Source organism: Onychomys torridus, chromosome 8 (genome assembly GCF_903995425.1).
Source record: "Onychomys torridus chromosome 8, mOncTor1.1, whole genome shotgun sequence".
In the NCBI taxonomy this organism is placed as follows: Eukaryota; Metazoa; Chordata; class Mammalia; order Rodentia; family Cricetidae; genus Onychomys; species Onychomys torridus.
Window position 1 is genome coordinate 73,057,686 of NC_050450.1, and position 23,166 is coordinate 73,080,851.

Consider the following 23,166-nt stretch of genomic DNA (forward strand, 5'->3'; position numbering starts at 1 on the left):
CATAGGTCAGCAAAGTGCCTGAAAACTCAGCTCCTGGACAAAGAGAATTGTTGACCAGAGAGTACTCTGGGGACTGGGGCAGAACCTGGCTTAAGACCAACACAAGCAGAGCTCAGTAACCCTTCACTGAGTAGCCATTATGGCCATTTGACTAGGCCTGCTTTTTGTTTTTATTTCTTTTTCTAACATTCAATTAGTTAGTTGTGGGTGGGGCAGCACATGTACACAGTGCATGTGTAGAGGTCAGAGGACAACCCTTGAGAGCTGGGTCTCCTCCACCATGTGGATCCAGGGGTAGAGCTCAGATCATCATCAGGCTTGGCAGCAAGAGCCTTGACCTTTGACCTTATTGGGCTTTTTGTATTTTTTTCTGTACTGGGGATTAAACCTAGAGCCCTGAATGTGCTGTACAGGCATGCTACCAGTGAACTATAATTTATCCTCAGGCCTTACTTTATTTTTCAATTTTGAGACAAGGTCTAGTAAGTTGACCAGAATGGCCTCGAACTCACTTACATAATTCAGCTCTCTTCTGGCTTCCATGGGCACCAGACATACCTGCAACCAAAACCCGTATACACATAATAAAGTAAAATATAACTTTTAAAAAGACCTACTTTTCTGTGGACAGGATGTAAAATAAATAAATAAATAATTTTTTTGCAAAAAAAAAAAAAAGTAAATAAATAAAAAAGGACATATTTCCAGGTATAGTCACAATGGGGAAGAGGTCATTTCTCTCCCTATGCCTCCATATTAATTGGGTGAAATATTTCAGGCCAAAGTATACCTTAAACAAAAGGGAAAAATAAGTTGCCTGGGTTTGGTCCCCAGCACTGGAAACTGAACTTGCTTGCATATTGGGCTGGGGGTATGACTATGTGGTAGACTGCTTGCCTGGCATTCATTCACAAGGCCCTCGGTTCAGTTCTTAGCACCACCAAAGTTAAATAACTAATCAAACCCAAAGCCAATAGTGAAAGATAATAAAGTAGAAAACAGAATTAAAAAAAAAAAAAAAATGAGTGAGTTCCAGGATTCTTTTGTTTTTGAGGTGTGGGGAGTGAGCTGCAGACAGACCATGTATATGTGAGTCTGAATTTGTTAAGAGAAAGGGGTGGGGCAGGTGCAGGAATGCAGCTGAGCTGTAAAGTGATTGCCTGGCATGAGGGGGTAGAAGTAAACTGTGTTATAGGTGGCCCACACCTATAATAGAGCACTGGGGAGGCGGAGACAGGAAGAACAGAAGTTAAAGGTCATCCTTAAATTCTAAGTTTGAGGCCAGCCTGAGCTACAGGAGACATTGTCTCAAAACAAAGGGGAGGGAAAGTGGTAGAGTAATTTATCAAGGTGACAGGACACGAAGTCCATGTGTAAAGATCCAGCTGTGTTCTTTCCCTAAGGAGACTAAAAGACAGAGATTTGAGTTCAAGGCCATAAAAAAAGGTCTCAAAAAAAAAAAAGAGTAGAGAGAGGCATAATGGAGAGCTGGAAGGAAGAAATGATGTGATTATAGAGGCAGGCAATCTCTGAGTTCCAGGACAGCCAGGGCTACACAGAGAAACCTGTGTTGGGATGGGGGGCGGGAGGAGCGTGGAGATAGATATAGTTGGGCATGGTGATGTAAGTTGTTGTTGTTGTTGTTTTTAATGGGGGTATTTGGTTTTTTTCAAGTCTTTTTTTTTCTTTTAATTTTTAAAAAATACTTTATGGTAAGAGTGTTTTATGTTTTGCTTGCCTGCATATATGTCTGTGCAGCACATGCATAATTTGCCTTGGGGGTGGGGGAACATAAGAGGGTGTTGGATCCTCTGGAACTGTAGTATTGATTGTGAGCCACCATGTGGGGCTGGGAATTGATCTCTGATCCTTCAAACCACAGAGCCATCTCTCCAGCCTCTCAGATCTGCTTCTAATATACTCCAAATACCTTCTTTTCTGGGTATGGAGGCACAAGCATTTAATCCAAGCATTTAGGAGGAAGAGGCTAGTATATCTCTGTGAGTTCAAGGCCAGCATGGTCTCCATAGCTAGTTTCAGGCTAGCCAGGCCTACATAAGTGTGATCCTGTGTAGACACACACAGAGATACAACCAAACATACACACAATCTAAATACTTTCTTTAGTCATTATTTGCTTGTTTTTTGTTTTTGTTTTTTTGACAGGGTTTGTAGTTCTTACTAGCCTGAAACTCACTATAGAAACCAACCCTGGCTTTGAATTTACAACAATCCTTTGGCTTCTACCTCCCAAGTGATAGGATTATACCTGGTTCCAAAACTCAATTTTTGTTCTGCTATTCTTTGAGAAAGGGTCTTTCTATGTAGCCTTGGCTGATTGGAACTTGCTAGATAGACATGCCTGATGGAGAATTTACAGAGTCTCTGCCTCACAAGTACTAGAATTAAAGGCATGGGTCATGATTGGCCAGCATTCAGTTTGTTTTTATTCATTTTCTTTTTTACACTTATTTTGTAGTCATGGGTGAACATGCAGGGGTACATGGATATAGAGGTCAGATGACAGTTCTAGGTGTCTGTTCTCATCTCCATGTGGTCCTAGGGATTGAAATCAGATACTCACCTAGATAGATGTAGCTGGCCATGGTGATGTAAGTTGTTGTTGTTGTTGTTGTTGTTGTTGTTGTTGTTGAGGCAGGGTTTTTCCATGTAACAGCTCTGGCTGTCCTGGAACTTGCTCTGTAGACCAGGCTAGCCTTGAACTCACAGAGATCCTCCTGCCTCTGCCACCCGAGTGCTAGGATTAAAAGTGTGGGCCACCACCTCCAAGCTAGGATAGTATGTCTTTAAGTCACTGGGGAGTCAGAAGCAAGATTTCTGTAAGCTCAAGGCCAGCCTGGTCTACAAAGAAAGTTCCAGGCTAACAAGGAGTAAGATTCTGTCTCAAAAATAAAGAGCTGGGCATGGTGGTGCATGCCTTTGATCCCAGAACTCAGGAGGCAGAGGCAACCTGTTCTACAGAGCGAGTTATAGGACAGGCTGCAAAGCTACACAGAGAAACCCCATCCCTAGCTGGTTGGTGGTGGCACGCGCCTTTAATCCCAGCAGTCGGGAGGCAGAGGCAGGCGGATCTTTATGAGTTTGAGGCCAGCCTGGGCTACCAAGTGAGTTCCAGGAAAGGCACAAAGCTACACAGAGAAACCTTGTCTTGAAAAAAAAAAAAAAAAAAAAAAAAAGAAAGAAAGAAAAGAAAAAAGAAAAAAAAAATATATATATATATATATATATAAACTAGATATGATAAAGAAATAAAAACAAATATAAACCCTGCATATCCAGGGTTTGTAAAACAAAAACAAACAAAAAAAAATGTACAAAAACCTATTCTAGGATAACAGCTGTGAGGGTCTCAGAGATGCCAAGTAGCCTGTCAGGCCTGGGCTTGGGGTGTGGGGAGGGTGTTCCTCCTGAGTTCCAGCCTCTTTCCTTAGTGCGTCTCCTGAGCTGAGAGAAACAGGAAATGCCTGGCCCAAGGCCACAGCTGAATTGAGCATCCTTCAGGAATTTGGGCGGGCAGCAGCAGGAGATGGAGGAGAGTACTGTAGAACGCATCTCTCTGCAGTGGGAGGGGTGAGGAGGAGGACACTTGTCTACACAGCCGTTTTTGCTACAGACGTGGACATCCCGCTGCCTGATGAAGTTCTATGCTGTGGTGGCTGCCTCACCTGCTTCCTGTGAGAGCCACAAGATGGCAGAGAGGATTGAACAGCGGATCCTGAACTCTAACCCTGTCATGGAAGCCTTTGGTGAGCTTGGTGTCCTTTGCACTGTACTCCGGCCCCATTTCCTCTGGGATTCGCCATCTTCTGGGAGAGAGGTAGAATGACTGTCCTTCACTACCTGATCCCAGCCTCTTCCCAGATTTCCTCAGCTCCCTTCCATCAAAGGTGCTATCACATGGGGATATAACTTGTTGGTAGAGCCTAGCCTCTGCAAGACCCACTGCCCCTAGAGCTGGTGTCATTTGGTTCATACAAAATAGTCAGAGAGTGTCTTGGGCTCATCTAGTCCAAATCTTATCTCTCCATTCAGTTTCCTAATGTTCCAAAAAGGAAATCTGTCAAAGGTAGCATAGCTTTGGGGCAGGGGGTAGGGGTAGGGGGGTTGGAGGGCATGTTTTGGTTTTTTATTTATTTTTTGTTTTGGTTTGTTTGTTTTTGAGACAGGGTCTTGATATGTAGCCCTGGCTGTCCTGGAATTCACTATGTAGATCAGGCTAGCCTCGAACTCACAGATGTCTGCCAGCCTCTGCTTCTGATTAAAGAAGTATGCCACTATCCCTGGCTTATGGTGGCATAGCTATTAGTGTCCATGTTGGGCCTGGAGTCCACATGTTGTGTCTGTGTCTAAAACCAATAGTGACAGCTTGCTTTTACCACCTCTTCTTATCAAAGCAGAAAGTCCCTGACTAGGGCTGGAAAAATGACTCAGTGGTTAAAAGCAGTTGTTGTCCTTGCCCAGGACCTGAGTTCGGTTCCCAGCACCCACATGGTGACTCACAACCTCCTATAACTCCAGTCCCAAGGGATCAGCCACCTCTTTGACCTCTTGCAGGCACAGACATACATGTGGTACACATACATGAATGTAAACAGAACACTCATACACATAAAAGAAAAAACGCCCCTCACTGCCCAGGCTTTCTCATTCCTGTTTCTGGTTGGGAAAAACTTGTGAATCTCTTGAACCCCATGTGCCAAAGCCCGCGAGCCCATTCCTCAGTCCTGACACCCTGACATGGGAATCAGCAGAGGGACTTTGGGTGACCTGGGACGGGAACATAACCACAGCAGCTGGTGAGAGCTGTGCCAACCTGGGAGTGGGCGTAAACATGGTGTGGTCTCTAGGGAACGCGTGCACACTTCGGAATAACAACAGCAGTCGCTTTGGGAAGTTCATCCAGCTCCAGCTGAACAGGTAATAGCTCCTGCCATCCAGCACATGGCATAGCAGAGATGGGGACTGGAGGCAGCTGGGGCAGTCACCCGCCTGGGTCATCCCCATGGGCAAAACTCTGCTCATAGCTTTTATGTTGGATGTATGGTTTTCTTGAGCTCAGTGAACTCTGGGGGTGTCCTTTTCTAGCTCAGAAAGCCATCGCTACTGTGACCTTGAGCTAGTGCTCTTATGGTTCAGAAATGTCTTGTTAAAATGCCTCTTTGGGATATAACCCTGAACTAGGGCATCAAATCCTACCTTGAGATGGGCCAAATGATAATGCTGAGGTGTTTGCCATGCATATCTGATCTACATGCAAGAGAATATCCCAGAATACTCAAACACATTTTGAGTTTTGTTATTTGAGACAAAGTCTCATAGAACCCAAGTTAACCTTGAACTCCTGGCTTCCCAAGGACATTGTGAATGTTCCCAATCCAAGAAGAGCTTGGAAGGGATTTGCTAGGTGGCAGTCTGTTGTAAGCTAGTGCTAATAAATGGCCATGGGATGAAGGGATAATAATGGGGCTCTGCCTCTGTGTGCCAGAGCCCAGCAGATGACGGGAGCTGCAGTCCAGACCTACCTCCTAGAGAAAACGCGTGTGGCTTGTCAGGCCTCCAGTGAGAGGAACTTCCACATCTTCTACCAGGTCTGTGCCAGGTGGAATGCACTGTGCCGCAAGCAGGACTGGGTGGCGCCCCTTCACTCCAGCATGCTCCACACCTGGTCTCTTCCCTTGCTCTCAAGCAGAGCTGCTCACCAGGCACAGTTTGGGCCTAGAAGTATGATTTTCTGCCTCTTTCCGATCAGAAGGTCCTCTAGGCAGGCACTCTGTCTTCTAAATGGAAACTGTCACCTGCATTAGACTGAGGAGCCTTCTAGGGTGGAAACTATTTCCCACAACAGCATGATGGTTGCTCTGGGATTGTGTTCCTTCCTTGGACTGGGCTTCCCCAGGGCATTGGTAGGGCCCAGACTAGGAGCTTCTTTAGGTAAGGGGATGTACCTCTCTAATCCAGACAAGGACTCCCAGCAAGAGTCTGCATTCTGCTTCAGACCAGACGGTTTTTGTCCATCAGGCTGGAGACACTCTGGACAGTGATGTTTCTTTCATTCCGTTCCCTGTGCTTACTTTGGGGGGCCTCTCAGCCTTGCAATGTTGCTGCCATTTCTCTCTCCTCATTTGAACCTCAGGCCTGAAGGCCCTCCCAACCCAAACTCATCCTCCTACACCCCTTCCACAGATTTGCAAAGGAGCCACCAAGGATGAGAGGCTCCAGTGGTACCTCCCTGAAGGAGCTGCCTTCGCCTGGCTACCCAATCCAGAAAACAATTTGGAAGGTAGGAGGAGCCTCCTTAGTACCCTAGACTGCCCCAAAGCCCCACCCATCCTGCCCAGGGCCTGTCTCCCCTCCTCCACTGATGCTGCTGACCACTGGGCTGTGACATGGATTCTTTTCAGAGGATTGTTTCGAGTTGACCAGAGAGGCCATGCTCCATTTGGGCATCGACACCCCCACCCAGAACAACATCTTTAAGGTCAGAAGAAAAGCCATGCTACTTGCACTTAGAGGTGATGGTAGCCCTTCTCACAGACTGCTCCTGGACTTGGGACTCTCTCCGTGAGTGTCTAGGACTTCAGGCCTCACAGGACAGGACCAAGGAGCTGGCCGGCACTGTGGGGAGCCTGGAGACAGGTGCTGGACTGGGCCATAGGGTCATTGACACGCCATAACAGTACCTAGCAATGAACCTGGCACAGTGACTTGCACACCCAGAGCACAAGGACTTTAGGGCAGGTTTTTGGTGTTTTGTTTGTTTGTTTGTTTGTTTGTTTTAAGATTTATTTATTTATTATGTATACAGCATGTATGACTGCAGGCCAGAAGAGGGCGCCAGATCTCATTACAGATGGTTGTGAGCCACCATGTGGGTGCTGGGAATTGAACTCAGGACCTCTGGAAGAGCAGTCAGTGCTTTTCACCTCTGAGCCATCTCTCCAGCCCCCGGGGACAGGTTTTATTACAGTGACAATAATAGAGAAATAATCTTTCCTGTTTGTCTTAACACTTTAAAGCTTAGAAATTATGTTCACACCTCTTTGGTCACTTGATTTTTATCAACAGTCTCTTATGCACGGAGATTATTTCCATTTTATACTTGAGAAAATCAGAGGTAAAGAAACCTACCCAAGACACCACTATATGATAAAGTTGCTTCCAGGCGTTGTTATTCCAGATGCCCACCTCTTCCTCCACTCTGTCCTCTGCCTCTCGCCCTGGGAGCCCAGTGAGCTAGCCTTCGCTTGGTCCCTGCCTTTCTGCCTTTGCTGAAGGCCAGCTGCTTCCATTACTTCCTCATCTCCTAGAGCAACAGCATGTAATGTACAGGGCGGGCTGGGGACAGAGACAGGGAAGCCACCAAAGGAAGATGGGGATATTGATAGCCTCCGCGTGGTGTTTAGGAAGCTAAGGTGTCACACCCAGTATGGACCTTGCTAGGTAAGAGTTTGTGCAGAAGAACAGTACATGGAGACAGGCTAGAGGAATGGACAACCCCAGGAGTCTTGGCGTGGGTGCTGGTTTGAAGGTGTTAGGACATACTTATCTGGCGGGGAAGACATCATGATCAGAAAGGTGGTTTTCCCAGGGCAAGGCTCATCCATTCCACTGAAAGTGTTATGACCCTATGCCACAGCCATGCTGCCCATTGGGCACAGGTGCCCTCTCCTGGGGTAGTTTGGGGCCAGAAGACTGGTAGCATATGGAGATTATCTGTCTGGGACCAGACAATAGCAGGAGAGGCTCTGTTCTCTTAATAGGAGGTCCAAGGGTTTCCAAACTTACTGGGTCTACCAAGTGTTCTGCTTGCCATCATACTGGAAGTTACCACTATAGGTCACTGAAGGCAAAGGCAGAAGGATAGTATCTACTGTAGAGACCAAGGTCACATTTCCTCCCCGAGACTGGACTATCACAGCCCAGTAATGCCAAGAAAGGGTTCCAGGAAGCCATGACCAAGCCCCATCAGGCAGAAATGACACTGGCCCATAACTAAGGGAGCAAGCAGTACTCCACAGGGACTGTTCCTGAAGGTGAGGAATGGGGACCGAGGATGAGTGGGTAAGGTCTACTGGCTGTTCTGGGAGGCATCTGAAGTCTTGATGACTAGACTCTAATCTTGCCTTTCTCCTAGGCTCGACATTAACCTCTCCCATCTCTGTGATGGGCATCATCATGGCATGTGCCTCATAGGATGTGGAAGAGATTGTCTTGGGATGCTCTAACTTACATGAAATCTTGTCTGACAGAGGTAGACAGTGGGACAATCTCCAGGAGCTCCTTTCTTCCTCTGTTGTTGTGACATCAGCATAAGAACTCATCTTCTTCAAGCTCCTGATTCCTGACCATCCCTTCTGCCCCTCAGATCCTGGCTGGACTGCTGCACCTTGGCAATGTCCATTTTGCTGACTCAGAAGATGAAGCCCAGCCCTGCCAACTGATGGGTGGTACCAAGGGTGAGAGACAAAGATGCGGGGAATGTACCTTGCAGGAAAGTGACTAGTGTTATTGAGGTGTGGTGGGAAATTGCAGGGTGAACTTTTCAATCTGGCACCCTTGGATTAACTATCTGCTGTAGGGCTTCAGCCTCTGGTGAAGCCAACACTATTGTCTCCATCTTACAATGAGAAAATTAGTCAAGTGGTTTAGAAAGTTATTTGTCCAGTTGTAACACTGGCTTCAAGTCCTGCCCCTGCCACGTAACTGGGGGAGGCCTTTGGCAAGCCTCTTCACCCATCAGTACCTGTGTTTCCTCCATCCACTCAGTTCCAATGGAGGGTGTTTGCCTAAGGAGGACTCTCCTCTCCCAGTCTCTGTCAGGACCTCAGCCTCACTGCTGCAGCTCGCAGAGGACATGCTGCTGGAGACTATTCAGATTCGAACCATCAAGGCAGGCAAGCAGCAGCAGGTGTTCCGGAAGCCGTGCTCCCGAGCCGAGTGTGACACCCGAAGAGACTGTCTGGCCAAACTGATCTATGCACGGTGAGCAATTTACTCTGGGCCTTCATTTCCTGGTGGGTTCTTAACAGGTCTGAGGTTGGACTAAACACTTGTCAGGCAGTAGATGGAGGCCCAAGATGGAGGTACTGAATACAGCAGACCAGTTGCTGGGACTCCAGGAGATGGCAGGGCATGGCTCCCAGGTTTTCCCTAAACACTACCTGTATTGAATGGAGAAGTTGCCACATTCCTGACCTAGATTCAGCTTGTACAAGAGCCTGCTTTGATCTTGGCCATAGGTGAGGAAAGCCTTCTCAGCTCTCTGTTGGCAAACAGGCCCCAAAGGTGATCTTCGCCTTTACAGTTCTGGTTCAGACTATTGAGTAGTGGATAGGCTCCTGTCTCCTGTACCCTGGTTCCTAAGGTCGTTCACCTGGGGAGTTGGAGAGACAGCAGTGGAGCCAGAAGCTCAGCTCAGCGTCAGTGCCAGCAAAGCCTGCAGCAGGCAAGGCAGCACGCAGGGAAGGTGGGTCCTGACCTTGCTTGGGACGTGACGTGGGCACCTCCATCCTCTGAACCACACGGTCAATGGTTATCTCAAGTTCTGAGAACCTTCAGAGTACCTTGTAAAGGCTGTCAGGGGCTCAAATTATGACCTGAGAGTATCAGTGACCACTGTATATGTGTGTGCGTGTGAGATCCTGGATACATGTTCAGAGCCAAGAATCTGAAGTCTGCCTGAGCCCATGGCAACTAGAGACAGAGATACTACTGCCTCAAAGCAGGTTTTAGGTCAGAAGTTGGGGGATTTTTGTTTTGCGGGGGTTGAGACAGGGTCTCACTATGTAGCTCTGGCTGGCCTGGAACTCACTATGAGTACCGTGACTAAAGGTGTGTGTGACTACACCCAGCAGTCAAAAGATTTCTAATTCTTTGCTATAAGTTACTGCAAAACAAAGAGTTACAGATAGAATGAGCTTCTAGCCATAGGCCATTTTACACCTGGAAACAGTCATGTTACACTAGTTCATTCATTTTACTATCTTACCTGAGTGTTTTTAAAAAAAGTCTGAATTAAACTGGTTGTAGAGTAATTACTTAAAGAGAAACTGAGGTGGCCCCCTGTGGCCCCAGCACTTTTTTTGGCTGAAGCAGTGGTTTCTGGTTCCATCCCAGTCTTTCTGTAGGCCCTGTTTCCAGAACTGGGACAGGCAGGAGAAGACAGTGTGTAGGAAAGAAGGCCCTCAACAGTGTCGTGCTGGGTGCTCCTTGTATAGAAGTTTCATTTTCCATGGGCTAATGACAGTTCAGAGTAGAGCATGCCATTATTCTTGTGACTTGGGACCACTTGTTTGGGACTGATTAGGCTGTGGCAGCTCCTTAAGACTTTTTTTGGGATTCAATGCACTCAGCTCCTTTCTAACCTAACTGGGACCTGCCAATAGTCTCTTCTGGTCACAGCATCAGCTGGCGATGGGCTACATGACTAATGTAGAGCCAGGAGCTAACCTAGCTACCCTGTGCTGTCCTGTATGAGGACAGGTCAGGGCTGTGTATACCTGGAAATGTATATACCCAGAGTCTGCCTCTGCAGTAGGTCAAGAGTGCATAGGCCAGGTGGTGGTGGCGCACACCTTTAATCCCAGCACTTGGGAGGCAGAGGCAAGTGGATCTCTGTGAGTTACAAGGCCAGCCTGGTCTACAGAGTGAGTTCTAGGATAGCCAGGGCTGTTACACAAAGAAACCCTGTCTCAAAAAAACCGAAATGAAAAAGAAATTGCATAGGCCAGAAACGAGAGACTAGCCTTGGGCCTGGTAGGTTCAGAACACAGGACCTTCTAGCATGTAGCATCCTTCCTGGGAGAGCAGTTTCCCCACATTCCCCTCTTTCCCATCAACAGGCTGTTCGACTGGCTGGTATCAGTGATCAACAGCAGCATCTGTGCAGACTCCAGCTCATGGACTGCCTTCATAGGTAATAAGGTTCACCCTGCCAGGACCCCTCCTGGGTGGAGGGAGGGTCCCTGAGTCACCTGTGTGCCTCTGAGCAGCTCCTTTCTCTTCTCGGCCGGTGTCCTCGTCCATCCATCCAGGAGTTTGGTGATTTGATTGCCCACATATGACATATCCATGGCTCTCTAGACAGACCAGTTTATGCCATGTCCCTAATGGTGCTTTTTCTCCGAGACTTAGCTCCAATCCCAGAAGGGTAGTCAGAGCTGGATGGGGAGACACAGTTGAGATCAGCATTGTTGTAACCTTGGGTTAGGGGGAGAAAGTAAAGCCTAGGGGTGCTAACACAGTTTGCTTAAAGAGGGGCATCAGCTAGGCTGGTGAGATAGAGGTCCCTGAAATCGGTTGTTTTAGAGAACATTTCCTGGTATCACACAAAAAAACAGGACCTGATGTCCTCAAGGAGGAGCCTGTTGGGGCCAAGGATTCAGACTCAAGAGTGTACTGATGCCTGGGCTGCCCTTCGTTCACATTTTTGGCTTTCTGCCTGCTCTGATGTGGGATGGGGCGGGGAAGAGGTCCTGGGTCCCACCCTAAGTGGGTGATGGGAGCAGGCAGTCACTCAATCTCATCTCAAGGCTTCTAAGTGAGGCCTCAGCAAGGGTCCAGCCACTGGGGCCCCTGGAGTTGTCATCTCTGCCACCTGTGGTAGCCTCGTGGTCTCTCCTGTCTTCGAAGGTCTGCTGGATGTGTATGGGTTTGAGTCCTTCCCTGACAACAGCTTGGAGCAGCTGTGCATCAACTACGCCAATGAGAAGCTGCAGCAGCACTTTGTGGCTCACTACCTGAGGGCACAGCAGGTGAGGTGTGGGCAAGACAGGTTGTCCTTCCAGGTCCTCCGCCTCTTCCTAACTCCGCCCAGCCGTGACTAGGCACCTTTGTTCCTTGTCTTATTAATTGATAAGTAATAACTCCATAAGAAAGAATTTTGTCCCTTCCTTAATGCTATTCTGGAACTTGCTTTCTCCCACTGCGCCCCTGCTCCTAGGAGGAATATGCAGTTGAGGGCCTGGAGTGGTCATTTGTCAACTACCAGGACAACCAGACCTGTTTAGATCTCCTCGAGGGGAGCCCCATCAGCATCTGCTCCCTCATAAATGAGGTAGGGGAGGTTCAACCAGCGAGCCAAGCAGCAGAGTTGGTCCCCAGGCTTTTCTGGTGTCTTGGTGACTGTTTTGTGTGCTCTTTAGTCTGTCTCTCTCCCACATCTGCAAATAAGTGTGCTAACCCCTGTGCTGTCTCCCCGGAGTTGCTGTAGTGACTGTGTCACAACTCTGCGGCCATGGGGGCCCGACAGTGAGGACACTGAAGATATGGTGAGACCTCGTCATTGTGGTGACTACCTGCTCCCACCCCACAGGAATGCCGCCTTAATCGGCCAAGCAGTGCAGCGCAGCTACAGACACGCATCGAGAGTGCACTGGCAGGCAAGCCCTGCCTGGGCCATAATAAGCTCAGCCGGGAGCCCAGCTTTGTGGTCGTGCACTTCGCAGGACCCGTACGATACCTCACAGAAGGCCTGGTGGAAAAGAACAAGGTGCGCCTGGGCCATAGCATGTAGGTCCTGGGTAAGAAAGCTGAGTCCCTGCTGTACACACAAAGTAGTTCATAACTGGCATCCTCTCTCCTAAGTCTCCTCAAAATCCAGGCTCACCTCTTGAGCCCTGCCTGAGATCTTTGCTAATCCATCCTGACCTGTGCTTGGGTAGGGGTGCCAGAGCAGTGGCCAGCACTAGGAAGCAGCTCACCTGTCTGCCACCCTTGCCCTTTCCCAACAGGACCCTGTTCCCCCTGAGCTGACTGGGCTCCTGCAGCAGTCCCAAGACCCTCTGCTCATGATGCTATTTCCTGCTAACCCTGAAGAGAAGACCCAGGAGGAGCTGTCTAGCCAGAGCAGGGCTCCTGCGTTGACTGTGGTGTCCAAGTTCAAGGTGGGTCTGGTGGTGCTGATAGGAAGTGCTCAGTTCACCCTAAGTGTCTGTTGAGCACCCCTCGGGGTTAGAGCTGTTCACTCGGGGTCAGTAGTGTGCCATGCAGGAATGGTCCTGGTCCCTTCAAGTTTATGCTCGAAGACCATAGGAAACAAATGACACACGGGATATGACAGGACGGGGGCTCTCACCCTGCCAGTGGGCTGGTCACGGAAGAGTAGCACTTTCTATGGAGCTCTGACTGCCCTGTTCTAACCCTGTGGTGGCCGGCCCCCAACTGCCACCTCCTGGCTGTTACTGCTTCCTTTCTGCTATGTGGAACTTGCATGGGCTGCTCACCTTCCGGGGATCTCTTGACCACTGCCCTTCAGCAGCTTGGTCACCCACCCTGCCACTTTTTTATTTGTCCCTGTCCCTATGTTAACCCCTACTTTACCATCGCTTGAGAGGGCACCCTGGGAAACCCAGGTTTATTGTCTGAGGAGCATGCTCCAGCCACAGCGTCAGACACTCCTGACAATACCTGCACAGCATGGGTGTGGTCAGGCTGAGCTGTGACATAAGTAGACTGTCTGAGTCACATCTCTGGCATATAGTAGAACAGCAGCAGTGGTGTGCAGCTGTTCTGTAGGAAAGAAGTGGGGAAGAGGAAAGGGACAAGCCCCAGACCAGAGGGTCAGCCAGTGAGAGCCACTGGTCCCGAAGCATCCCTGGAGAAAGGGTGAGAAGTAATGGGTGGTTAAACTCTGCTTTGCACATGTTCTTTAAAAAGCCTCCAAGCCACCTGGTGGTGGTGCACAACTCTAGTCCCAGCACTCAGGAGGCAGAGGCAGGCGGATCTCTGTATGTTCGAGGCCAGCGTGGTCTACAATGCAAGTTCTAGGACAGCCAGTGCTGTTTTACAGAGTCCAGGGTATGTGTGGGTCCTGTTCTCAAGGCTGGGAGGACCACCAAGGTCATAATATACTCACTAACCAGATCCAGCTTATGACCCGGAGCTGCCCCAATCCTGCCTTACCCCAGGTTTCTCCGTCTGCAGGCCTCACTGGAACAGCTCCTGCGGGTCCTACATAGCACAACACCCCACTACATTCGCTGTATCAAGCCCAACAGCCAGAGTCAGCCACAGACCTTCCTCCAGGAAGAGGTAACTAACCCTGAGTTACAGACACCTAGCATCAAACCCCATCTGGCAAGGCCTAAGGGGAGAGCATCTCCAGATGGAGTTATCACAGGTAGTCTGTCGGGCTGGGCCTGACATTAAGGAGGGCTTATTTCCCTGCTCTGGCTGGGCAAGCATGTGTTGTATGTTCTGTACACTGCACCAAGGCCTCACCAAGGTGCCACATGGGGCCTCTAGAACATCTTGCTCCCTGCTCACCTATCCTATCTGACAAGAGACTGAACCTGCTCAGGACAATGGGTGTTTTGTGATTTAACATCTCTACAGTCCATGCAGTACCTGTCTCTGGATTGTTAATCTCTTTTTCTAGTTTACACAAAATCATTCCTCAAGGTTTCAGGTTCTGAGACTGTTATAGATGATGTTGAGTGCTGGACAGCACTGAAGAATGTCCAACAGTCACCTGGTAAATGTAGCTGTGTAGCCAAGATAACTTGGCTGTGTGGTAAAGTTCTGGGCGCACGCCTTTAATCCGAGCACTCGGGAGGCAGAGCCAGGCAGATCTCTGTGAGTTTGAGGCCAGCCTGTTCTACAGAGTGAAGTCCAGGACAGGCACCAAAACTACACAGAGAAACCCTGTCTCAAAAAACAAAACAAACAAATATATATATATATATATATTTATCTCAAGAGCTGTCACTATTTTGGGCAAGAGATAGCAAGCAAGTTCTGGGTTCAAATCAAGTAAGCATTTTCGCAGTGTAACCTTCCTTGCCTGAGCAGCTCTGACACCGGAAGAGAATAAACAGTTCTGTATTGTCAAGTGGTATCAGCCCTGGACAGGTGAGAGACAGCCCAGATCATTGCAGACCTTAGCTATAGAAGGAGCCAGGTACCAGACAGGGCCTTTGCGGCTCCCATCTTCCAGCAGGGAGATCTTCAGCCCCCTTGGTTTCTCATGGTCCCTCGGAGACAGACATCTCTGTCAGCCAACCCTGCCTGTCACTGAAGGTCAGGACCAGAGATGTGCAAAAGAAAAGACTTTTCTAGTTTGTAGGTGCTTTCTCTGTCTTGCACCCCTGCAGGTCCTGAGTCAATTGGAGGCCTGTGGCCTTGTAGAGACCATCCACATCAGTGCTGCTGGCTTTCCCATCCGGTAAGTAAGCCACAGTGCGGTAGGGCCAGAGCCTGGTGGCACTCAGAACTTGGGCCAGACAGAGGGAGGTAGGGCTGAGGAGAATGGCAGGTCTGTGGCAGTCCACCCGGAAGGCAAAGGGATGGCACCTGTCCATCTACTCAGTCACTCATATAATCTCTGCCTGTGTAGGGCTTACGTTCTGTAGAAACAAGAAAATTAAGTATGAGCCTATGACCCCAGCACTTGAGATGCTGAGACAGGAAGAGCAACACAAGTCTGAGGCCAGCCTGAGCTGTGCAGTGAGTCTGAGGCCAGCCTGGGCTAGAGTGAGGCCCTGTTTCAAAAATCAACAAGAGGGCTGGGTGGGTGCCAGAGAAATGGATGACTGAGCTTAAGAGTACATACCCCTCTTGCAGAGGACCCAAGTTTGGCTCCCAGCATCTACAACGTAAGCAGATCACAAGTGCCTGTAAGTCCAGCTCCAGGACAGTCCAACCCCTCTGGCCTCCACTGACACCTGCACTTACAGGCACATATCCACACACACCCACCCGCTCACCCCCACCCAGACACAATTAAATATAATAAAAATAAATCTTTTTTTATTTTCCTTTTAGAAAGGGTCTGGGCCTTGAGAGATGATTCAGGGTTAAGAGCACCAGCTGCTCTCCAGAGGACTGGGGTTCAGTTCCAGCTCCTCCGTGGCAGCTTACAACCATCTGTAAGCTCCTCTGTGGCAGCTCACAACCATCTATAACTCCAGTTCCAGGGCCTCTGAAGCCTCCTCTGGCCTCCACAGGCACCAGGCATACACATGGTACACAGACATACATGCAGGCAAACTCTCATACACATAAAATAAAGTTTGTAAAAATCTACAGATAAAGTAGGGTGTGGTGGCACATGCCTTTAATCCCAGCACTAGGGAGGCAGAGACAAGCAGATCTCTGGGTTCAAGGCCAGCCTGGTCTACAGAGTGAGTTCTGAGACAGCCAGAGCTGTTACACAGAGAAACCCTGCCTTGGGGGGAAAAAAACCAATAAGCAAAAATAAGTGCTTGCTGAGGATCCAAGTTTGGATCTCCAACACCCCTGTTAAAAGCTAGGTATGGGGCTGGAGAGATGGCTCAGAGGTTAAGAGCACTGACTGCTCTTCCAGAGGTCCTGAGTTCAATTCCCAGCAACTATGAGTTGGCTCACAAACCATCTGTAGTGAGATCTGGTGCCCTCTTTTGGCCAGCAGGCATACATGCAGGCAGAATACTGTATACATAATAAATTTAAAAACAAACAAACAAACTAGGTACGGCCCGGACTGGAGAGATGATGACTCAGTGGTTAAGAGCACTGTGGGTTCAGTTCCCAGCACCCAGGCTGCCCATAGCTCCAGTTCCAGGGGATCTGGCACTTTACAAACATATGTACAGGCTAAACACCAACGCACATAAAATAAATAAAAATCTTTAAAAAAAAAAAAAATATATATGGCAACAAGCACCTGTAATCTCAGCACTGGGGAGTAGACACAGGATTCCATGGGCTTGCTGGCCAGCCAGCTTAACCAGTCAATAAGTTCCAGGTTCAATGAGAGACTCTGTCTCGAAAAAGAAGGTGGAGAGCTATAGAGGAAGGTTTCCAATGTCAAATTAAGGCCTCTACCTGTGCAAGCACACACTTCCACAGATAACACACACAAGTGCTAGGAAAGAAACAGAATTTGTTGTTGCAGGGAAAATGTGTGGTCTGGTTATCAGTGCAGGCCCAGAGAAAAGGAAGGGCCAGCCTGGAGGACTTAGAACAGAGAACAACCATAGTGCTGTCAGGAAGTGAGACACCTGGGACTGGGCCACAAAGAAGCAGCAACAGGGAATGGAAGGAGCCAGACACAGCTGGCCATGGAAAGCCTTGACTGTTTGCCCTGGTGTGAGAAGGAAGCGAGAATTCTTGCACTGCTCACTGGAGGTTGGATGCAGGATGCAGGCTTAGGACAGAAGGATGGGTGATGTTGCAGATGTCTAGGAGGCAGGATTAGCCGGGAAAACTGGAAAGCAACATGGCAGACTGAGATCTGTAGCTCACAGTAAAAAGAGAACTGGATGGTTTGCAGGGTCAGGTGAGGGCTCAGGGAGCAGTCAGCTTCCAGACTGTAGAAGTCACTGTTTTCTGGGGCAGATGGTTGAATCAGGACAGTTCACCAAAATGACTAGTCTGGGGGAGGCCAGAGTTGGAGTGTGAAGGAGAAGGAAGGTGAGAGTCAGGAATTCTCCTGTGGCTTTGTCAGATTTGAGAAGTTTTAGAGACAAGCCTCAGAGTTTTAAGAGCTGCACAGGAACATGGTGTCCTTCCTCAGTGGCTTTGAGCCCCCCAAAACCAGCAAGGAGATGTGCCACACCACTTGAAGTCAGTTCTCCCCTTCCACCACGTGGGTCTTGAGGATGAAACTCGGGTTGTCAGCCTTGACTACAGGCACTTTTATCTGCTGAGTCATCTTGCCAGCCACAGGCTTGATTTAAATGATATCTGCAGGCTTCCCACTGAGTGGCCCTTGGCACCTCTAGAACACACCGTCCTCCATTCAGTGGGGATGTCGGGCAGCACCGGCTAGACACCCGGCTCACAGTCATTCTCTTTCTGCCTACCTTGGTTTCCAGGGTCTCTCACCAAAACTTCGTGGAACGATATAAATTGCTGAGAAGGCTCGGACCTCACACATCCTCTGGCCTCTGGGGCCTGTGTTCTGCCAAAGGGCCCACTGGTGAGTGAGGCCCATTTTTTTGTCATTTGTCCAACCATAGATTACTGAGGACTTAGTTGAACCTACTCAGAGGGTGAGGGTCCAGAGACTAAATGGTTGTTGGTACAATGTGGGGACAAACCCCAGCTGACGATGATACAGAAAGGCAGAGAGCTTACTCTGATGCCAGGGGCGATGTGGACATGGGAAAACATTTTAGAGGAGGTAGTATGTGGGTATAGACTGGATTAGCCAGTTGACAACCACTGCACGTGACAGGTAATCTGAACAAAAGCTTCCAGGCATGAGACAGAAGGTAGATGGGACAGGTAAGGCTAGGGTGCCAGGTAGGCCCTAATCAAGAAACATGGACTTCATTTCCTGGGTAGATGAGAGGGCCCCTTCACGGGAGAGAGCCAATGCTCCATCCACCTCATGCTCTCATCCACTCTAGGGGCTTCGTGGAAGGTTTTGGGGGTGAGGCTGTGGAGCCACCCAAGGAGAAGCCAGAGCTGTGGGCAGCTGAGTAACAAGTGGGCAAAACTGGTCAGTGTTGGTAGGCATGGCTCCATACAGATACAGAGGGAGACGAAAACAGAGGGTGAACTCGGCCTTGCCAGTGGGACGAGCAGGCAGGGAAATCTGAGGAGTCTGGACCAGCCCTGCACAGCCAGCTTGAGCTCCAGATTGCAGGAGGCATCAAGGGGGGTTGGGGGGTGGTATGTGCAAAGCACTTAGGCAAAAGTCTAGCCTTGTTGGCGCAGTGTAGCTGTCCATAACTAATAAGGATGTGTTGGGGCTGGAGAGATGGCTCAGAGGTTAAGAGCACTGGCTACTCTACCAGAGGACCTGAGTTCAATTCCCAGCAACCACATGGTGGCTCACAACCATCTATACAATGAGATCTGGTGCCCTCTTCTGGCCTGCAGGCATACAGTCAGGCAGAACACTGTATACATAATTGAAAAAAAAGAATGTGGGGATGCAGAGGTTGAGGGGCTGGTGGAAGGACAGACAGGAGACTAGGGCAGATGGCAGCCCAAGCACAGCTGCTCTCCAGCCTCCTTCTGGCCCACCAGCCAGCTTTCTCCTGGGGTTGTGTCACTCTCCTCCTCCTCCTCTCCTCCTCCTCTCCTCCTCCTCCATGGTTTGCTCTCCTCTCTTACCAACAAGCCCTCTGGGCCCTGGTCCATTCTGTGGATGTCTCTCATCTCTCGTCTCCTGCATCTGCTTTGGTGGCTTCTGTCTCCAGAGAGGCGCTGGGCCGCTAACTGCGGTCAGAGCCCTCAGGTAAACCCTCCCACACAGAGGCAGCCGGGCAAGCTTGGGAGGGCTTTCCCACAGCTGGGTAGAGCTTCCTTTTCTCCACGTGGCAGACTGTAAGGGGTAAGGGCTGGGGCTGAGGGAGTGGCCAGGGAGACATGGGGCAGTGGGGGCTTCAGAACACTCCCAGACAGCCAGGACTGTGAGGTTCATCAGGACTACCTCTACCCAGGAAAGGGGGGAAGGAACAAATGACTAGATCCAGAACAGAAGAACGAGGCTTAGAGAGTTCTAGGGAGATGAGCCTCTTCAGGCTACAGAAGCATGTGGGAACAAGCAGGCACTGATGAAGCCTTTCTCCCACCCCCAGAGCAGCCTCTGTGTGCCAGGGAGGCCACACTGCAGCCTCTACTGCAGGACATTCTCCATGCTCTGCCAGCTTTAATTCAGACAGCGAGCGCTCCCGGTGACCCAGCCAAGGCCACACAAGTCCCACTGTACTGTGGCAGGACAAAGATTTTCATGACTGACTCCATGGTAAAGGGGCTGGGGGACGAGGCTCCAGGCTCCAGCTGCAAGTGTGGACCATCCTGGGGTAAGGGAAGAGGGCCCAAGGACCTCACGGGATTCCTCTTCTCTCAGTTAGAGCTTCTGGAGTGTGGGCGTGCCCAGATGCTGGAGCAGTGTGCCCGCTGCATCCAGTGTGGCTGGAGGCGACACCGTCTCCAAAAGCAGGAGAAACAGAGGCAGGCTGCGGTGCTCATTCAGGCAGGTAGGTGGGGCCAAGCCACCTATTAGTGAGGCTGATAACATATGATGGGCGTGACTAACACAGTCCTGACAAGCTTATTTTCAAAATGAAAATAATTTGTCTTTTTTCAGTGCCATGGATTAAACCCAGGGCTTCACTCATGCTAGGCAAGTGCCAAAATACATTTTATAAGGCACAGATAATCCAGATCGTTCTTGTTCCTTGGGCACTGTTGAGGACTGAGTCTGAGATCAGTGGTAGCCTGGGTCCTTGCCAGTTAGAGCTCCCAGGTGCCCTTCAATGTAGGTATCTACAAGATTGTGGGCAATATAACGTGTGTGTGTGTGTGTGTGTGTGTGTGTGTGTGTGTGTGTGTGTGTGTGCCTGCCATATGTGTGTGGGTGCCCTTTGTGTGTGTATGCACACACATGTACATGTGACTCTGTATGTATGCCATATGTGTGTGGGTGCCCTTGGAGGTCAGAAGGGCATCAAATCTAGAACTAGAGTCAATGACTAACAGCTCTAACAATGGTTTTGCTGTCTCTGCTGTCTCTTCAGCTGTCCGGTCCTGGCTAACTCGGAAACACATCAAAAGGTTACACATAGCTGCCACGGTCATCAAGCGTGCGTGGCACAAGTGGAGAGTGAGTATGACCGAGGCCAGGGTGGGCAGTACTTGGAGACTGGGCTCCAGACAGGCCAATGTCTGGCCAGGTGTGTCTGGCACGGTGGTACGGCATGCTGGCAGGCCATGCAGCCTGTAAGCCATGTGTCCCCTGTATGGTGAGATGGACACAGCTCCAGTCCAGGCAGCTGTGAAAGTAGTGTGGAATGAGCAACTCTAGGGACAAACTGCCAACAGAATTGCACTTTCCTCACGGTCTGCCACGTGGAGCCAGTGGAGTCAGGGCATCACGGCCAAGGCCTTCAGTTCACCTCATCAAGCTGATCTTTCCAGTAAGAGTGCGGCAAAGAGCTAGTCAGAGGGCTCAGCAGGTAGAGGTGCTTGCTGCCAAGCCTCACCAACTGAGCTTGAGCCCAAGGACCCTATGGTAGGAACAAACTCTCAAAATCATTTTCTGACCTCCACAAGCATACCCTGGCATGCTCATGCCCACACACATGCATGAAACATGCATACGCACAAAAATAAACTTACTTGGTTTTTTGGGGCAAGATTTCTCTGTGTAACCCTGGCTATCCTAGAACTTGCTTTACAGACCTGGCCTTGAACTCACAGAGATCCACCTGCCTCTGTCTCCCTATTGCTGGGAAATAATTTTTTTTAGAAAGAAGGCTGGACAAACCTAAAGCTATAAAAGAATGTTTTCTCTTTAAGATCAGAATGGCCTGTCTTGCCTCTAAAGAACTGGATGGTATGGAGGAGAAACCCATGCCACGGGCTCCCAGCTCCCTGAGCTCCTCGCTGCCCCCAGCACATACTAAACTACTGGGGGCAATAATCCACCTCTGGCCCCTGGGACTGGTGCTAGCCAACTCAGCTGTGGGTGTGCGAGGCTTTCAGAGGAAACTGGTGGCCCATGCCTGCCTCCGGCTTCCCACGGGCAGCCCCAGCAACAAGTTCCAGACACCACAACAAGATCAGGCTGGTATTACGTCCATCAGAGCACTGCCTCGGGTATGTTCTCGTTCTGTGATACCGTGTTGTCCTTCCCTCGGCTCCAGGTTGTTCACTGAGCAAGGCAGTGAACAAAGCTTGCCCTCTAGGGGGGTGGGGAGGTTAGCACAAAGCCCTAACCTGCTGAGTAAGCCAAAATCTACAGGTGTGGATTTCTGCCATTGTTTCAGCTAAAAACCGGGACTCTTGAGAGCCCTTCATGACTGCTTCTAAGCATTTGGCCTCTGAGTGTTTGGCTCTTCCTCAGTTAGACATGTACCTCAGCCCTGTCTCCTCTACCAGATGGTTAGCTGTAAGGAATTAAAGAGTGGCATAGTTAACTGTTGGACATTAGTCCCCCTTCTAAGAAATGAGCGTGGCCATTAATTTGTCACCTCAGATGATACTGCATTTGGCAGTCTCCTCAAATCGTATCACTTGGGAAATGTATGGCGGGTCCTGTGTGTTATTTATACCACTGTCTCATTGGAAAGCAGACCCACAGCCTGTCTTAGCTCAGCCCCTGCCCTGGATAACCTTGGTGTGGTAGATGATCTCAGAACCTCCACTGTTCTCCTCTGGAAGACTGGGTTAATACCCAGCCTGGTACAAAGGACCAGAGGACAGAAATGGAGTCAACAAGAAGCTACATACATAATCTGTACAGAATCTCCCTAAAATTGACAAGGGGTAAAGAGAACCGTTCTGATCTTCCTTCCTACGATTTCCTGTCACGCTGAGTGGATATGACATTTTATTCCTGATTTCTCTCTCTGGGCTGTCTTTGGGCCCTACCACTCATAATCTCTTTCTCCCTAGGGCTCAATAAAGTTCCACTGCAGGAAGTCTCCACTTCAGTACGCTGACATCTGCCCTGAACCTTCAGACTCTAGTGTTACTGGTTTTAATCAGATTCTGCTAGAAAGACACAGGCCAGTCCAAGTGTGACTCTTCTGCCCCACCTGCCTACGTGATCTTTAGTGCCTTTGTTCCACGGGGCCTTTTCCTGCCAGCTGCCTTGCCAAAGACATCTGATCAACGTGTAGCTGCCGAGCTGTTCCCACAGGACTCCAACTGCACGTGCAAGCAGCAGTTCCTGTCTGTGAGCCAGGGCTTCTGGTCAGAGTGCCAACCAGCCAGGACTGTGGCCTCAGCACTGGCAGGATCTGGGGGTGCTCGTTACCAAGCCACGTCCCAGCTTACTGTCTTCAGATTCAGCAGATGTGACTATCTGTCCAGAATGTTGTCCCTACAGCAGGATAGATACTGGGTCATCCACAAGCACTTTAAAAAGGGCCAAATCACCTGAAATTGGCTCTAGAATTTTGGCTAGGGAAAAACTTACATATATAGTTCATTAAGGAACAATACTATTTAATAAATTGATTTATTTAATGTTACCAAGAACAATGAGCAATGCAATGTACAACAGAATCACATCTTAAATTTATTCAGTAACACTCAGTTTTTAATTCAAATGGATAAACTTGGTATTTAAGATTTACATCTGAACTGTACCAGAAATAAATTTAAAACCACCATGTAAATATAAATAGCCTTTTCCCTTTATTTTTAATGTATGTGTGAGTTTTGCCTGCCTGTATGGCTGTGTACCACATGCTTACAGTACCA

The 23,166-nt window shown here is 49.3% G+C and overlaps 1 protein-coding gene and 1 pseudogene across 6 annotated transcripts in view; both read left to right on the forward strand.

The window, feature by feature from the left end:
* Myo19 (myosin XIX) overlaps positions 1 to 23,087 on the forward strand; it is a 32,880-nt gene extending 9,793 nt beyond the window's left edge. The window contains exons 7-26 of one of the 6 annotated variants that reach the window (XM_036195905.1): positions 3,635 to 3,767; positions 4,869 to 4,938; positions 5,507 to 5,609; positions 6,205 to 6,301; positions 6,423 to 6,499; positions 8,387 to 8,477; positions 8,832 to 9,003; positions 10,863 to 10,936; positions 11,653 to 11,774; positions 11,963 to 12,076; positions 12,335 to 12,511; positions 12,753 to 12,905; positions 13,945 to 14,052; positions 15,114 to 15,184; positions 17,817 to 17,920; positions 19,533 to 19,699; positions 19,805 to 19,934; positions 20,475 to 20,560; positions 21,256 to 21,555; positions 22,354 to 23,087. In XM_036195905.1, coding sequence (XP_036051798.1) covers positions 3,635 to 3,767; positions 4,869 to 4,938; positions 5,507 to 5,609; positions 6,205 to 6,301; positions 6,423 to 6,499; positions 8,387 to 8,477; positions 8,832 to 9,003; positions 10,863 to 10,936; positions 11,653 to 11,774; positions 11,963 to 12,076; positions 12,335 to 12,511; positions 12,753 to 12,905; positions 13,945 to 14,052; positions 15,114 to 15,184; positions 17,817 to 17,920; positions 19,533 to 19,699; positions 19,805 to 19,934; positions 20,475 to 20,560; positions 21,256 to 21,555; positions 22,354 to 22,482 — 2,478 coding nt within the window. In that variant the 3' untranslated portion in view covers positions 22,483 to 23,087. Of the gene's footprint in view, positions 1 to 3,634; positions 3,768 to 4,868; positions 4,939 to 5,506; positions 5,610 to 6,204; positions 6,302 to 6,422; positions 6,583 to 8,386; positions 8,478 to 8,831; positions 9,004 to 10,862; positions 10,937 to 11,652; positions 11,775 to 11,962; positions 12,077 to 12,334; positions 12,512 to 12,752; positions 12,906 to 13,944; positions 14,053 to 15,113; positions 15,185 to 17,816; positions 17,921 to 19,072; positions 19,190 to 19,532; positions 19,700 to 19,804; positions 19,935 to 20,474; positions 20,561 to 21,255 lie in introns of those variants that run through there. The other 5 variants (XM_036195904.1, XM_036195906.1, XM_036195907.1 and 2 more) reach the window with 5 other exon arrangements.
* Positions 7,560 to 7,687, forward strand: LOC118590562 (annotated as a pseudogene).
* Positions 23,088 to 23,166: the final 79 nt, after the last annotated feature.